At 38.8% G+C, this 16,628-nt stretch overlaps 1 protein-coding gene across 14 annotated transcripts in view; it reads left to right on the top strand.

Annotated features, from left to right (window-relative positions):
• The window catches only part of ANK3 (ankyrin 3), a 677,335-nt gene that overhangs the window by 327,033 nt on the left and 333,674 nt on the right, over positions 1 to 16,628 (top strand). For 5 of the 14 annotated variants that reach the window (XM_032252639.1, XM_032252638.1, XM_032252640.1 and 2 more), the window contains exon 1: positions 1,636 to 2,899. The exons of 3 other annotated variants lie outside the window; for them this stretch is intronic. In XM_032252639.1, the coding sequence (XP_032108530.1) occupies positions 2,786 to 2,899 (114 nt within the window). In that variant the 5' untranslated portion in view covers positions 1,636 to 2,785. Of the gene's footprint in view, positions 1 to 1,635; positions 2,900 to 16,628 lie in introns of those variants that run through there. 6 more of the 14 variants (XM_032252647.1, XM_032252632.1, XM_032252630.1 and 3 more) reach the window with 3 other exon arrangements.

Genomic DNA, 16,628 nt, shown 5'->3' with positions numbered 1-16,628 from the left:
TAAGTTCTTAAGGTTTAGGTGGAAATTTTTGATAAAATTTTGGTCAAGGAATAAAAATTTTTAAAAGTTCTTTTGATGTTTTCATTTCAGCTATAATAAAGGCTTTCTGGAATTATTGATAAAACAGTCAATTCAGTTTTGGGGGGAAACTGGCATTTGTGACTATCTTGAGTCAATGCCTTTGTGTTGAGAATAAGTACACAAGGGGTTAAGAGTTACTTGTCAGGTAACTCTTAACTGTGTAGGGAGAAAGGGATTCAGCCTTAGTAATATCACAGTCAAAACCTAGGACCCACTGACTGCCTTTCTTAGTAGTCACTGTTCATAGTTCTGGTTTAGAAATGGAAGATAAAAGATCACATTTTCTGTTTAAAAAGTAATCTGAGCAAGCTATACCTTACAATTTTTTTTTTTTTTGATGGGCTAACCACTTACTGAGATAAGGGAAAATCCAAGGTAACAAAAAAGTCACATTATGGAGTCATAAAAAGTCATGACACAGTCTCAACTTCTGAACATTTGGGGGAAGCAAAGAATTATTCTAGAGAGAAATAAGTTGAAAACTACCTGCGGCTTATTTTCCTAATTTCCAACTAAGCTTTTGCTGATAGAAATCAATGAGAAAGTATAATGCTTTGCTGCCTCAGATGGAGAATTTACTTAATCAAGCATACTTCTAAATATATTTTAAAGTATCATTAGTGTCTATAAAGAAAGAAAAAAAAAGATGATCCAGGAGCCAGTGGGAAAGCCGCCAGCTTTTTAGCTGACTGCTCTCTTCAACTTGCTGAAAATAAAAGAAATTGTATAAACGTTTTTCAAAAGTATAGGATGATTTATATTGGGAAAAGGCATACGAAAGTTTAATTTTTACTCTGCCCCACCTGTTACTAATACAGTAAAATATCCTAACAGAAAAACACTCATGTTTACTACAAAGACCCAAATATCTTTTGTCTGCTTTTGGATCCGAGTTACATTTAATCCTCCACCTTCATTTTTTCCCATTTTTATATGGTTTCATAGGCAATGGAGAAACTTTCCAGAACTCTTTCTTCATGAAGATAGTTTCTGGGGAAGTCAAGCATGTGAGCATTGGTTCATATAGTAGGCCCTTGGTAATTCTATGACCAGAGTTGTTTCCCTGTGGTTCACAGTGAGGCCTCAGAGAAGTGCGCAGTCCACTGGTAGTAGAAATGGGACACCATGGTACCTGATTCTTTCCCATCCCATTTTTATCACTGCTTCGCAGAGACTATAAAGCATCCTGCAAAAGGAAAAGAGAAAAGATCTTTGAACTCCAAATCTAGAAGCATGGTGAGTAGAAGTTGTTTGCAGGAACTCACGCTTGGCCCTCTTTGTGAAGCAGGTGAACAGCAGCTCCAGAGAACCCCAACCAAATCTTCACATGATGCATTGGACTTGGTGGTCTGTCCTTCACACACTCACACAGTCAGACCCGCAAAGCCAAATGCACTGACCACCAAAGTTACGAACTTTTGCATTGGAAGCATACACGCTAACAAAGTCTTTTCATCAGCACATCATCTTTTTTTTTTTTTCCTTCTTTTTTTCGTGGTAATTTTGTTGTTTTTTTTTTTTTTTCTTTTTTTTACTAGGTCTCATATGCCTGACATTTCAGCAGTGTTTTGCTAAAGCTCTTACTGTGAATACTGTGTAGTATGTGTACAAATGACTCCTAACTTATTAGATTTCTTCCAGTGCGTGCATCCTGGCAGAAGACACCCCAGCAGGCCTCGAGCACTGCTGCTGCTTCACTTCACATAATGAATATTCAGAGGCTGCAGTCATTGAGAACTCAGGTGGCAAAAATAGTAAGGTGATTGAAGCAAACCCTAACATGAAAGCAAATCTGCATTTCAGCGACTCAGACACACTGATTACAGCACAGATTCCTGACCCCCAGACCCCATGAGAGGAGAGTCCTGGGGAACCTCCTATGAATCAGGCATCTGTTCCATACACCAACCTGCTCACGTCTTTCTGTATGATGTGTTGTAATCAGCATATTGTTTTTAAAAGACAACAAGCCCTTCTGTAGTCCTCTCCACAAAATGCATTTAGGCTGATAGTTGTTCAGCATAAAGGACGGACTGTTGAGACGGGCAATACGTGCATTGTTTCCCTGTAATGCAGTCAGGATCTCCAGAGCAAAATTTAGTGTGTTTTTTGAAATCTTATTTTATATATTTTGTCACCATCAGCAGTTGAACTAAAGTAGGAACAGCTCCATTCTATCAGGGGTTAAATTATTCTCAGTGTAGATCTAGTGGTGATGTATAAATTGCAGCCTTTTCTTTTTTTCAAAGGATTCTAAAATAGGTTTTCAGAATTAGTGCTGGATTTCTGCTTCTGCATGTGTGGTGACTCTTGATTCTTCCCCTTTGGAGAAGCATCCTTTGCAGCATTCCCCCTTCCGAGGAATCACTTAGACACTTCCAGCTGGTGGCAGGGGATACAGCCATAATACAGCTTCCTCTGTCCCAGCTGTCTTCTTCACTACAGTAAATGCATTACGATGGCTGCACTCTCCTGTAAAGGTTCAGGTAGAGGAAGGTGTAGGATGAAGTCCGGACAGCGTCGTTGGGGTTTTTAAAAGCTTCAGCTTCTCCAGCATCTTTTCATTGTGAATGTCTTCCTGCTGCTAGTCAAAGCTTTCTCTCTAGTGGTTGGAATGCCGCTGTAAGCCTGATTAAAGGTGCCTGAGGATATCACCTTTTACAAGGAAGCCCTGCGTGCTTGAGAGGATCTTTTTAAATGCATTATGGCTCATGCAGCCTCACAATTAAAGAAAACCAGGGATTTAGAAATCAATGCTGAAGAAGAGCCTGAGAAAAAAAGGAAACACCGCAAACGGTCCCGGGATCGGAAGAAAAAGGTAGCTGTGTATGCCAGAGCATATGTCTTGCCTGGATTCTTTTTGTTTTTATCTCTCCCTGGCATCTGTTAGAAGCATTTAGGGCTATTTTTTACATGCTGGGTAGAGTGTAAATTGGGTGTGTAAATTGGAAACAGATGATAAAACCCTATGGCAGACCATGGTCATAGGATGGGCAAGGCAAGGTTTTCTGGAGTGGGGTGATTGCAGGGCTATGCGGAAAGTGTGCTTCACTTTACATAGGATAGGCATGGGCTTGTTTCCATGACACACAAAGGTGTTGTGAAGGAGTTACAAAAGTAGTTTGTTCACAGCGCAGTCAAGGTTAAATGCACTGCGGTGACCTAGGGAGAGGGAGAGGCCAGAGAGCCAGATTTTGTACTTCTTAGAGGTTTGTCTCGTGGAAAAAGAGCTTTTGTGCTGGAACTGTGTCACATGCGTGCGTTTCCCAGGCAGATCTGTGACCTTAGAGACGTAGCACAAAAGTCATTTCCTGCTTTGCTTTTATTTCCTCTTTCTTCCCTTTTGCCTGCTATTTCTACAAGGTGCTTTTTGTCAAGTTGTGCAATGGAAATAAGCTGCCAGAAATAACTTTCTTTTGTTAAATAAAGCTGAAATCACAGAGGTTTGTTTTTTCCTGCTGGGTGATTATTCCTGAATGCAGGAATTCCAGGGACCTGCAACCTTCAACACTAATCGTGTTAGATCAACGTATGGACATTGATGATTCCTTACTGATACTCCAAGGCAGGGGGAAAATAGGAATAGTCTGGGTCAGTGGTGGTTTATGAAAGCCCATGAGTACTAAGAGTGTTTGCCCTTAAATATGACTCCTAGGTACTGACCCGGGAGTAAGACCCCAAAGTATTTTTCCTCCATGATAATTAACAAAAATTGACGAAAACTCTGATCTGAATAGGAAAGGCAGGTCACAAAGCATTTTAATGTGTCTTTGTGAAAAATCCCAGGGGAAAGATATCCTTAATTTGCTCTGAGCAGTGAGGCATGTGCTTCCTAAATGACATGCAGTTTTCATCTTCCACATGTACCTCTCTTCAGAAGTGACAGTGAATATTTCTGGTACCTTTGCCATTTTCTTCAGAGTCAGGATCTATAGAAGACTCTCTGCCTTTTGTTGCATCGCAGACTTTAGGTTGAAGCTGGAGAGCTGCAGTTGTTTTGCTGCAAGATGTTAAATATAGATAGTTCCTACTTTGATATTCTTGTAAATAAACTTCTTGAATATATTTTCATAAAGAGAAGAACTTGGGTTAAGAAACTGTGTGCAGGCGTATTTCAAAGCCTTGCACAGCAGAGTTGTTATGAAATTGCCATACTTTGCTAGATTCTGGGCTAATTTTATTGTGTGAGGTTTCTCTGTGGGTAGGTCACTACCACTTGCCCCCTCTCCATACATCTCTACCCACCCCTAACATGATAAACTAGCTTCTAAGAAACATGGAAAAGGTACATATATTTGTATGAAGATACGGTGTCATATTAATATTGACACTGTATGTTAGGGTTGTTAGGCTAGCTAGGTTTGCGTACAGCGGTTTTCTGTAGCAGCGATGACAGATCTGTCACCTTCATGTCTGGGCCCCTGTTTGACTTGGAAGCAAAATAGGGAAGGGGTAAGGGAAAGGGAGTTTCTGGACTCACTGAGCCTTAGCAAATGCTTTGTGGACCAAAGTGCTTTGTTACCAGTACAACAGAGTCTGTCCAATGTAAATCACTTAGCAACCAGAAGGGAACATGGAGAAATATCAATATCACTATTGTAAATGTACAAGTAGATTTAAACATTTTGTTCTCAGGACACTCACAGAGTAGACCCTGACCATGACTTATGGATAACACTTTCATTGCTGTGGTACTTGTTAATTCTTAACATAGTAAAATAAGTATATTCTCTATCAAAGATACAGTGTATTATGGAAGACACAATATTCATAGTCAAATTATTTCATGGACTACTTGTAATATACAAAGTTAAGACTGAATTAATTTGATACACTCTAGATTTCCTTCAGTGGCATAGTCATAGATGACCCTCATCCCCCATAAAGTGAATCATTTTGACTTTGAGTTTCTTTTTCCTCATCTTTTTCTAAGATCCTAGTGAAGGCCTGTGGGCTACTTTGTTCCTTGTTGTAAATCTCATGTCAATCAAAAATGCTGCTTCTAAGTGTTTTGTGGGTTATTATGGACATAGTTCCTCTTGTTCATATGCAGAAATACCCTATAGGATCTTTTTTTTTTGAGATGGAGTCTTGCTCTGTCACCCAGGCTGGAGTGCAGTGGTGTGATTGATCTTTGCTCACTGCAACCTCCGCCTCCTGGTTTCAAGCCATTCTCCTGCCTCAGCCTCCTGAGTAACTGTGATACTGTGATTACAGACACCTGCCACCACGCCCAGCTAATTTTTGTACTTTTAGTAGAGACAGGGTTTTACCATGTTGACCAGGCTGGTCTCAAACACCTGACCCCAGATGATCTGCCTGCCTCGGCCTCCCAAGCTGCTGAGATTACAAACACGAGCCACTGTGCCCAGCCAGGATCCTTTAATTACATAAAAGTAATAGTGAAAAATCACAAAATAGAAAAACTTGGGAAAATCTTACAGTATCTAATTTATAAAATAAGGAATTTGGTCCATGACATTCTTGCAGTTCAGGTTTGATCAAGGCCAAAGATGAAGCTTTCTCAATTATATCTGATGACACAGAATCATATAGTATGGTATCTCACTATGTGTTATCGTGAAATCATAATACGTATGTAGACTTAACATTGGATTCACATTTCATTGATTTTTTTTAAACCCAGTGAATTATACATTTGGTCTATTTTGAATATGTTAGTCATGAATACATGATTACCAGTCCAAAAAGAAAAACAGTACAGAACTTCTAGGAATTTATAATTAGTTGAATTTTAATAAAGATGTGTTTTATTCTAGACATAAGCAGTGTTAAGAGAAAGGAAATCTTATTTGTTGAAAGAAAATGCATCTGGGTAAATGAATCTTTACTCTTTTTTTACTAATTTGTCTGGCTTGGGGAAAAAAAGTTTAATGAGTATCTAGTTTAAAAGTTGCTTACCAGTGCATTTATAAATGCCCCTTACCCACTCTTTCCCACTGCCCTTCCCTGCCATATTTTTTTCCCTTCACACTTCTCTGCTCATGGGCTGCTTAGGTTGCCAACCAGTGGGAGGCATGCCAAAAGCAGACAGAGTGGCTTTGGGTGGTTATTACTGGATCCCTGCCCTGACTGAGCGAGTTGCAGAGAAGAGCTGTTTATATTTCCTGCTCCCAGCAGGGCCCTGGTCCATGGGCGGGGGTCGGTAGGTGGCTTGTCCTCCCACAAAGCCATGAGGGGCTGAAGTTACAGGTGCTCCCCTCGGGATCAGGTCTCAGTCCTTGCACATTCCCTGTCATTGTTGGCTTCTGGTACCATGTTAGCTGCCTGCTGTGCCCTCCCCCACATAAACTATAAAATACATTTCAGTAGTGAGGGATATTACCAGAATTGACGCTAATTTGTTCCATAAGTGAGTTTTGTTAGTATATGAATGTATGCTTGCCTATATTTACCAGGTCCTGTCAAAAACTTTGAGGCGACCTAATGAAATTTATAGAAAAAAGGAAACATTATAGAGTTTGCTCTCAACAGATGGGTAGGTAGGTAGGTAGGTAAGTAGGTCTCTCTATATATGTGTACCTGACACAGTGCTAGATACTGAGATAAAGTAACATCTTTTTTGATATTGATGTCAAACTTATACAGTTCATCAGTGACAGAGCAGGAACAAATATTCATTGCTTTATTCTTGCATTCATGTATTCATTCAGTAAACATTTATTAACTGACTTCTATGGATCAGGCATTGCGTCAAATATTGGAGACAAAGCCAATCAAAACATAGTAGCAACACTACAGTAACGCCCAGAAGAGGCAGGGAGGGAGAAAAATAAGAGCCATTAATCGCTTTCCAGGAAGAATGAAGACACCACAGGAGTTCACAGAAAGACCCTCACTTGACTCAGATGGGCTCAGAGAAGGATCTCAGTGAAGCTGAGCCTTGAAGGAGGAGTCAGCAAGGTAGTCAAGCAGAAGAACAGGAGTCGTATACCCAAAGTGATAGAAGTGGGAGAGACTCGGGCTGTGTGGGAAACAAGCAGTATTTTGGAATTCCTGGAGCAAAGGAGACCTGAGTGTGTGGCAGGAAAAGTAGGCAGGGGCCAGAGCATGGAGACCTTCACAGTCTATCTTGCGTAGTATAAAATCATCCTGCTCAAAGCAGGGAGAGACCTTAATGGCAGTGGTAGAAGAGAGGACTGTGAGGAGCTTTATGGGGTAGAGCCGTCACTCAAGTATCCGTGTTGTAGCAGCAGCAGGGAGAGCAGTCAGGAAGCTCTGATGGAGATCCAGGCACGAAATGCTGAGTGTGAACCAAGGCGGAGATTATGCCAGTGGAGAGGGGGTGTTGCATACCAAAGATATTTAGGGGAAGACTCAGTAGAACTTGGCAGTGGATTGTAGGCAGGATGTGAGAGAGAGATCGGATTCTAGGATAACTGCCAAGTTCCTGGCTTGAAGGGGAAGAGGAAGAATTAAATGTCCTGGATTCATGTCTTTTCTCCCAGGCCATTTATTGACCACTTATTCTGCACTAGGTAGGGTATTACATTGCTTTATAAGTGGAGGCTCCTTTAATCGTCATAATAATCCTGTGAGAAGAGAAAGTATTTTTTTAGTATCCCCATCTTACAGATAAGGAGACTGAGGCTGAGCCTTGAATCTAGTTCCCTAAAGTTTTCACCCTAGTGAGACAGTCGTAGAGCTAGGATTCCAATTTGGGCAGTCTAAGTCTCTAGCTTGTGTTCTTAACTACTATGCCATGTAAGGTATGTAGTATGTGGCATTAATATTTTCACAGCTACACATCAAAGTGGGCTTGTTTCAGAAATTCTTCTAAGTGATAAGCGATTTTCTAGACATGTGAAACTTGAAAGGCTTTGTGTCTCTAACTCAGTATTGTAGTGTCTGTTTTTCTTATCCTCTGCAGTAAATTTTAATGTTTTTTTTTTCTTAAGATTCTTTTTTTAAATCTTTTTGGAAGATAGAAATGAAAATTACCAACACAAGGATTTCAAATCCTCAGACACATTGTGTAATGACAACATAACAGTGTGTTAGATGCCTGCTGTATGTCAGGTGTGTGCAGAGGGATTCCCATGGGTTATTCCTTTTTCTTCCCCATGACTTTCCTATGAGGCATGCATTATTTTCATATTCATTTTCATAGGTAAAACTAAGGCTTAAAAAATATCTTGTCTGTGGACATATAGCTAGTGAGTGGTGGACATAGACTTGAACTTAAATCAAAGGATTTTGGGAACTGTGTTTAACCACTGGGTTTATTGTAATGAGATGCTAGCAGTCTCTTTTAAGGTTAACTGCAATGATTTAAGGGTTTGAGAACAGAGTTTTTAAAGCTATGAAGGGTAGTGTTGTTTATTTCTTGCTATAGAAGCTCAATGCTTCCTGACATTTTATAGGCTTTCCCCATTCCTCGTCACCTAGGTATCTATGATACCCTGATCTAAGATGCCAGGCATGAGTAAGGTTTTGTACTGCAGCAGCTGGACTTTTATGGCAGAAGATTGTATAGATCCTTATGAGATCAAGGAATCCTGCTTTGTTCCCTGCTGCATCGAGTATATGGACTCCAGGTCTCCAGGGAGCATGGTCAATTAGCATACTTGATATTCTGTACCGTAATTGTGTGTTTACATGTCTGTCTTACCTAAGAGACTATGAGCTCCTTGAGGCCAGAGATGGTATAATTATCTATTGCAGCCAAACTAGGGCTTGCTGGGTGGTGAATGAATGGATGAGAGACAGTATCATGTAATGACTAAGAGTATGAACTGTAGAGTAAGGTTGTCTGAGTTCAGATTTTGGCACTATCCGTTAGCTATGTGACCTTGGGGAAGTTATTTAGCCTCTCTGTGCCTCAGGCTCTTCACCTGCAAAATAGATGCAATGGTAGTATGTGCTTAGTATAGGGTTGTAATGGGATTTCAGTGAGTTCATATTAGAACAGTGCTTGGCACAAAGTAAGAGCCATCGTGTTAGTTGTTGCTGCTGTTGCTGTTGTTCAGAATGTACAGACAAATGAACAGAAGAATAAATGGACCGTAGTGTGACTGTTTAGTGTTAGCCAGTGTACTGAGGCATTCACCAAAGCCCAGGTTTGTTTATGCATCTTGCCCCAGGTCACAGAAATACCTGGTCTTGGAACCAAGGCTTGTGTGGTTCTGAGTCCCTTGCCTGGGCCATCAAAACCTCTACAGGAGGGGTTTTCTTAAGGGTGAGTCTTATTAACGGGCATCCAGGGTGAATTCTTAAGTCAATAAAAAAAATCGCTTTTGAGATGTTAAAAGTTAAATTATTTGCTAATTCAAATTTTAATAAATAATTTAAATTTAACTGCAAAATCTAGCTTTGTATAATCCTTTATACTTAAGTTAGTGTACTCCTGCGTTTAAAATTTTTAAATAGAATCCATTGACTGAAAAAACAATAAAAGCATTGGCTTATGTATATAGATTAAGGTATAGATTAAATATTGAAGGAGAATATCTAAATCCAACATTATATTGTCAGTTACATAATCCAAATTTTACATTCAAGAAATAAGCAATTTGCTATAGTTTTGCCCAAATGGGTGTTCTAGTTTATATTATGTAAATTAAAAGTAGAAGACTTAAAAGCAAAGCAGAGGACATCAAGCTTGAATCATTTACATATAGGTCAGATTTTTATCTGGTCTTATTCCATTCACTCAGGGTTCTGCTCTCATGGACGCAAAGTGGAGTCATGAAATGGTATTGTCCATTATTGTCAAATGTGGGAGGTGCTTATAAAATGTATGGATTTCAGTTCAGATTTAATTGGTTCCTGTAAATTACTTCTCAGTCATGGGTGACTTTCTGATTAGTTAGGATCATATCCTCGGTGTTATTTGAACTTAGATGTATCTCATTAGAATGGGAAGAACAGGGACTACCATTCATATCTGCTGGGTATAGCTCACCCTTTGGTAGAAAAAAAAAAGTCTACTAATACCATAACCATAGGAGAAGAAGGATGTATGGACTGCAGGGTAAAAAATGGGGACAAGAACTAGGCATAAAAAGGTTGGAAGAAAGGAAGTTCAAGACTTTCTAGGTACTGGAAGTCAGAGACACTGAGACATTTGTAACATACCGTGAAGGTACACCTGAAATCAGAAATACCTAGTCTCGGAGCCAATCAGATGAATAGCATTCTTTTATCCTAATAAAGTACAATTTTGTAAGATATCTATACAGCAAAAGAAAGTATGAAAACATAGTAAAGTTTATTTAATAGAAGATTAGAAACATTAATAAAACAGGCAAGCAACAAGGAGAGACGTGGGAAGTATCTGGGCTAAGTATTACAATTCATGGTACTGAAGAGAATGGGCTTTGGGGCTCAACGTGAGTTCACAGAGAGGCTGCTACTAATTAACTGTGTGGCCGGGAACTAAATTTCTTTGGGCCTCAGTTTCCACATTGATCAAACAGGGATACTGTTTTTTCTTTGCATACTTGTTGTGAAGATTAGAGATACTGCAAATAACTGCATTTTGCCAGGTTCCTTGCATAAAGAGTGTATTTGGCAAGTCTCCAGCTGCCCCTCCTAAAGTATAGGTTCTCAAATGTCATTGAGGGTTTGTAGCCAAGAATGAGGTTGAAGAACTGAGAAAAAGAGGGAATGTTTTTAACAACTTTTATACCTTATAAGCACTCAAAATTATTTGCTGAATTGATACGGTGAATGAAGTTTTACTAATAGACCATCATTCCCAAACAACCATGTAAATCCCACAGTTAGCTCTTTGCAAACTTTCCACAGCCCTCAGGGAGTTAAATCTGTCATTTTGAGAAACACTCCTGAAGACTCATATTTTAAATACATTTTTCCATTCATTAACAATAGTACTAATTAGCTGCTCTCAGTAAAATGATTGCTGAGGTAGATATTAAAGAAAGCTTAAGAATGATATGCACATACAGAGGAAGTAGCAAATGATTCTTTTAACTAAATAACTTTATTTTGCAGATTCGAGCATAAATGTTGAAAAAGGGAAAAAAGAGGACTACTTGGGTTAAATGAAGAAATCTTCATTATATAGTTTACGTATTGTGATTATGAAGAGGAAACAAAGTATTACTTAAACAATGAAAGATTTATTACCAACCAGTTTATCCCCCTGTCTAGGTAGTGTCCATGATAGAGGTGTCATTAGTTTCAGGATAGGTGGGTCCTGGGAGAGGAATGAATAATCTAACCAATGTAGACTTATCTGCTGTACCCGCTTTCTGAACCTAAGGTGGCCCACTGGCTGTCTTCCTTTATCAGCAGATTCCCATCTCCCTGCGATCTGATTGCTATTTGCAAGAGCCTCTAAATTTTTCAGTCACATATAGCTAGTTAACCTTCACCTGACCAAATTGGCCCACTTCCATAACTCCCACTTAGAATTATCAGTGTGTTCATTTGCTCCCACTCGCCTTAAACCAAACAGAAGAACTGAGTCTGAAACCTGGACATCTTTATAGACGTTTTCATCATAGATCCTCTATGATGTTTTTTATTGTTCCAGGAAGGTCTGCCCACCCAGTGAGACATCAAATAGCAGAAGTGTATTAAGCAGAATTTACCTGTCCTTTTACTTATTGAGCTATAATTCATTGAGGGACTGCGGTGGGCCAGGCATTCTACCAGGCGCATGACATGGATCACTGCATGGAATCTTCGTGGCAGGGGTATTATTTTCCAGTCTTCTGGATTAGGGAAATTATACTCTGAAAGTTTCAAAAACTTGCCTAAATTGCACAATTAGTAACTGTAAAGCTGTAACTCAAACCCCGACTGGCCTGATTGCCAGCCCTGTGCTTTTTTCACACCTCTCCACACCTGGAAATGCCTCTATTTCAACTGAGAGCATCATTTTACAGAATACTGAGTTCCATGGGATGAATCTTTCCTGGACCATGAAATGCCATGCAAGGATTTCTCCCCCTAGGAAAACTCATATAGAATCCTTTTTGTGATTTATCTCTTTCCCCCAAAAGAACATTACAGACGGGACATAAAGAGTAGAAGGGGTATATTACTGGATGTAATAAATAAATTAACTCAACCTCACATGACTTTTACTTCATTTAATACCAAATAATACCTGTGCCACTGAAAATGCATTCTACTTTAACAGTACCATAATCCTATTAATACTAAATAAAGAAATATAATTAATTCCCAATATATTTGTATTTTTGAAGATGAGTGGCAAAATCACTGTGTCAGCTGATTTGGGGGAGGTTTCTTTGATTTTTTTTAAATTGACAAATAATTGTACATATTCATGAAGTACACAGTGATGTTTCAGTATAATGTAAAGTGATCAGATCAAGATAATTCGCATATTCATCATGTCAAACCTTTATCATTTTTTTTACTGTTGGACACATTTGGTATCCTCTATCTGCCTATCTGAAACTACATATTGTTGACTGTAGTCATCCCACTATGACATAGAATGCTAGAATTTACTCTCCTTATCTAGCTGTAATTTTGTATCCTAAACAAATCTTTCCTCTATACCTTTCTTTCCACTACCCTTTCCAGCTTCTCCTATTCTCTGTTCTTTTTACTTCTGTGAGATCAACTTTTTTTAGTTTCCTCATATGAATGAGAACATGCAGTGTGTAACTTTCTGTTCCTGGTTTATTTCACTTAACATGAGGTCCTCCAGTTTTACCCACATTGCTACAAATAACAGGATTTCATTCCTTTTTATGGCTGAATAGTATTTCTTTGTATATACATACACTTTCTTTTTAATCCACTTAGGTTGATTCCATATCTTGGCTATTGGGCATAGTGCTGCAAGAAACATAGGGGTGCAGATATATCTTCAGTATACTGATTTTATTTCCTTTGCATAAATGCCCAGTAGTGGCATTGCTGAATTATATGGTAGCTCTATTTGTAATTTCTTGGGGAACCTCCATATTGTTCTCTATAGTGGCTATACTAGTTTACATTCCCACCAATGGCGTATAAAATTTCCCTTTTCTCTGCATTCTTGCCAGCATTTTTTTAAATTGTCTTTTTGATAATAGCAATCCTAACTGGGGTGAGACGATACCTCATTGTGGTTTTGATTTGCATTTGCTTGGTGATTAGTGATGCTTAGCATTTTTCTTATGTTTGTTGACCATTTCATATGTTTTCTTTTGAGAAATGTCTGTTCAGATAATTTGCCCATTTTTTAATCGGATTGTGTGGGATTTTTGCTGTTGAAATGTTTGAGCTACTTGTATATGCTGGATAGTAACCCCTGTCAGCTGAATAGTATGCAAATGTTTTCTCCCATTCTGTAGGTTGCTTTTTTTTTTCGCTCTGTTGATTGTTTCCTTTCCTGTGCAGAGGGCTTTCAGTTTGATTTAATCCAATTTGTTTCTTTTTGCTTCTTTTCCTTTTGCTTTTGAGGCCTTATTTATAAAGTATTTTCCCAAACCAATCTCCTAAAGCATTTCCTGTATGCTTTCTTCTAGCGGTTTTATCATTTAAAGTCTTAGATTTGGGTCTCTGATCCCTTTTGAGTTGAGTTTTGTGTAGGGTAAAAAGTAAAAGTCTAGCTTTATTCTTTTGCATATGGATATACAATTTTCCCAGCACCAATTATTGAAGGAACTCTTCTTTCTCCAATGAGTGTTCTTGGCAACTTCATCAAAAATAAGTTAGCTGTAGATATGTGGATTAATGTTCGCATTGTCTATTCTGTTTCATTGATCTATGTGTCTGTTTTTATGCCAGTACCATGCTGTTTTGGCTACTATACCTTTTTAGTATATTTTAAGTCTGGTGGTGTCAATTTTTTGCTTTTTGAAATGAGTCTATTCCCACGTTTGCCAATGTCTTTCATTTTATGCTTATCATTTTTTAGAAGAAAACTGTGGTAAAAGCTGTCTTTAAATATCTCCCTCAGGGCTTTAAAACAGGCTAATTTTTAGAGTTTAGATGAGAAATTAAATGCAGCTTGTAGAATGGTAAGAAATTAACACCAACATCAAAAAACTACTTTAGCTGATGACGTAGCAAAATGTTAGAAATGAATGAACCTTGGGCTTTACCACATTCTTTTCTTATTATCAGGATAGAAAACTCTCATAGCCCTTAGGAAGTGACGGGGACTTTTTTTCTCCTTGACAATAGAAAAAAATGAATAAAAAGTTAAATTTGAGGGAGGGGGCTTGGCAAATACTGAAGTTCTCAAAAATTTGATTAGTCAAAAACAGATGCTTTTAGGCATTGCTAGCAAACCTTAGTTTGGATTGATAGGAAACGTGCTATCAAAAGCTAAGTTCAATTTACAGTAAAAATAATTGGTAGGTGTCAAAAGTTGTTGTCTCATGTAACAGTTAAATCAACCCTCTGAGTAAGGAGGCGTTATTCGCATTTTGCTGATGAGGAAATCAAGAATTAGAACTTGCTTTTTATCACTATTACTGATAAATTCAGAGGCTGACCTTGAACCCATGGCTATCAGACTCTAAGGCCCCCTGCCCCTCCCACCTATTTCACTATTCTGTTTGCAGATTATTCACCAGTCATATAAGATTCATGCATTTGGAGAATGCTTTTACTTTCATCTTTATTTTCTATATATAAATGATTTTTATGTCATGTAATTTTTACCCCTCCCTCACCATCACCGGTATTATCGTTCATTTGTTTTATGTAGTAAAACCAACGAAAAAGTGCTTTTTAAATAATGGTGCATGACTGAAGCTTTATGTTTTTAACTTCAGATGTTACATGGGGATGTTAAATGTTATTGCAAAAGCACAGAGCTATTTTTGAATCGGGTGCATACAGATCATAATCGATATTGGCACTGTATATTTACAATAGTCTAGCGAAGCAACATTTGTCAAAATCATAACCTTGAACAGTGCATTTTGTTTTCTACTAGTAACCCGCTACAATGTCCAGTTTTTAAAATCCTGGCCACATATCTGCTACCTGACTGGTTAGGGGTGAAGGAGACAGGACACGCTGCAAGAGACACAGCTTCTGAGATCACTGAATCCCCTTACTGTTCGCTGCTCCCTCCCCTGATCTGCAGGGACCTGCTGTCCCTCTGTTCAGTGGCTTGGCCACTGCACCCAGATTCAATAACATGATGAGTATGTTTATTTAGCTCTGTCAACACTCAAAATACATTTGCCTGTCATTAAGTAACAGGAAGATAACCATATTGATGTTTAAAAGTGCTGCCTGTAATTAATTTTTTTCTTTTGAAGCACAGCCATTGTTAACGATCCCTGTTTTACTATGCCTCTTCAGCTGGAGCCATTCTTTGCCATCTAAAAATAAATGGCTTTGTTATACACATTTATTCCATCTGCATTTATTGCGAATACAGTTAATATATTAATACTAGGAATCCAGGCAGATGAAGTGCACACATTCGTTTGTCTTCATTATTATAGAATTAGTGACCCTGATCTCCTCAATTCCAGTCTGATACATTTCAAAAGGTTTTGAGTGTGCCTTGTCTTTGCTGAAACTGCATCTTTGAGGGTGACCATGAATGCATTTAAAATGCATGTTTACTCTGCTGACTGGGTCATGGCCTGGCCAGTGCAAGCCCTAGTCTTGATTTTCCAGTCATGCTCAGGGTCTAAGTTAGCATGAGTTTTGTCTTGCTGCGGAGTGTGTGAGTCCAGGTTCTGGTCTTTTTCTGAGCTCTCCATGGAAGAGCCTTGTCTTCAGCGGCAGGTTGTAATTTGATTTTATATAAGGAGTTTCAGTGGATTTTCCGTGGGATAAGATTCAAATAATTATATAGCCATCCGTTTGGCATCTGATAGACTTTATGTTTTTATCTGCTTTCTGGTGGATTAGTTAGGATTCCGTTGTGGCGCAGGAAAGGAGAGTATTCTTATGTTCATTTGGCATTCTCAGCTTTGACCTCTTTTCCTAGACCTCCATTTCAGCTTTAGTGGAAACTAAATTATTAATATGATCTGTATTGTGCCTATGCAGAGAGCTTAATCCAGCCTGTTTTTTAAAGTGCTGCCAGGAATCTCTGAAGTAATAGGAAAACAGATTTTTGGAAGCCCTGTCGGATAAGAGACCGGGCCTGGGCGTGGGCTGTGGAGGCGGAATGGCTTGGGTTTGAATCTTGACACAGTTACTACTGCTTCTCTGTGGAGGCTGAAGTCGGTTACTTACGCTCTCGGAGCCCCGGTGCCCTCATCCATAATAACACCTACCACAAAGAGACGCTACAAAGGCTAAATTAAATTGAACATGAAGTGGCCGTCTCAATGCAGTGATTCAACAAATGTTAATTCCTCCCTCTTCCGCACTCCTTTCTTTGTTCCCTTGTCCACCTGGAAGAAATGAGGGTTATTTTATGCTAAGCATATTTAGTAAGCGGCATCAGTTAAAATGGGCAAAGTAAATTTGCTAAAGTGAATTATAAGCTGAGGGTAAATAAATAAGGAAGTGATAAATACCTGTATGTGTTTATGTTGGGGGAAGTAGGGAATATGTATCCCAGTAAGGACAGTTAAAACCAGAGCCAAATTTCTATTAGGAAGAAATGCGGTTTA

The sequence above is a fragment of the Sapajus apella genome, unplaced genomic scaffold (genome assembly GCF_009761245.1).
Source record: "Sapajus apella isolate SASKATOON/1434 unplaced genomic scaffold, GSC_monkey_1.0 scaffold78, whole genome shotgun sequence".
In the NCBI taxonomy this organism is placed as follows: Eukaryota; Metazoa; Chordata; class Mammalia; order Primates; family Cebidae; genus Sapajus; species Sapajus apella.
This window is presented reverse-complemented; position numbering and strand designations above follow the sequence as displayed.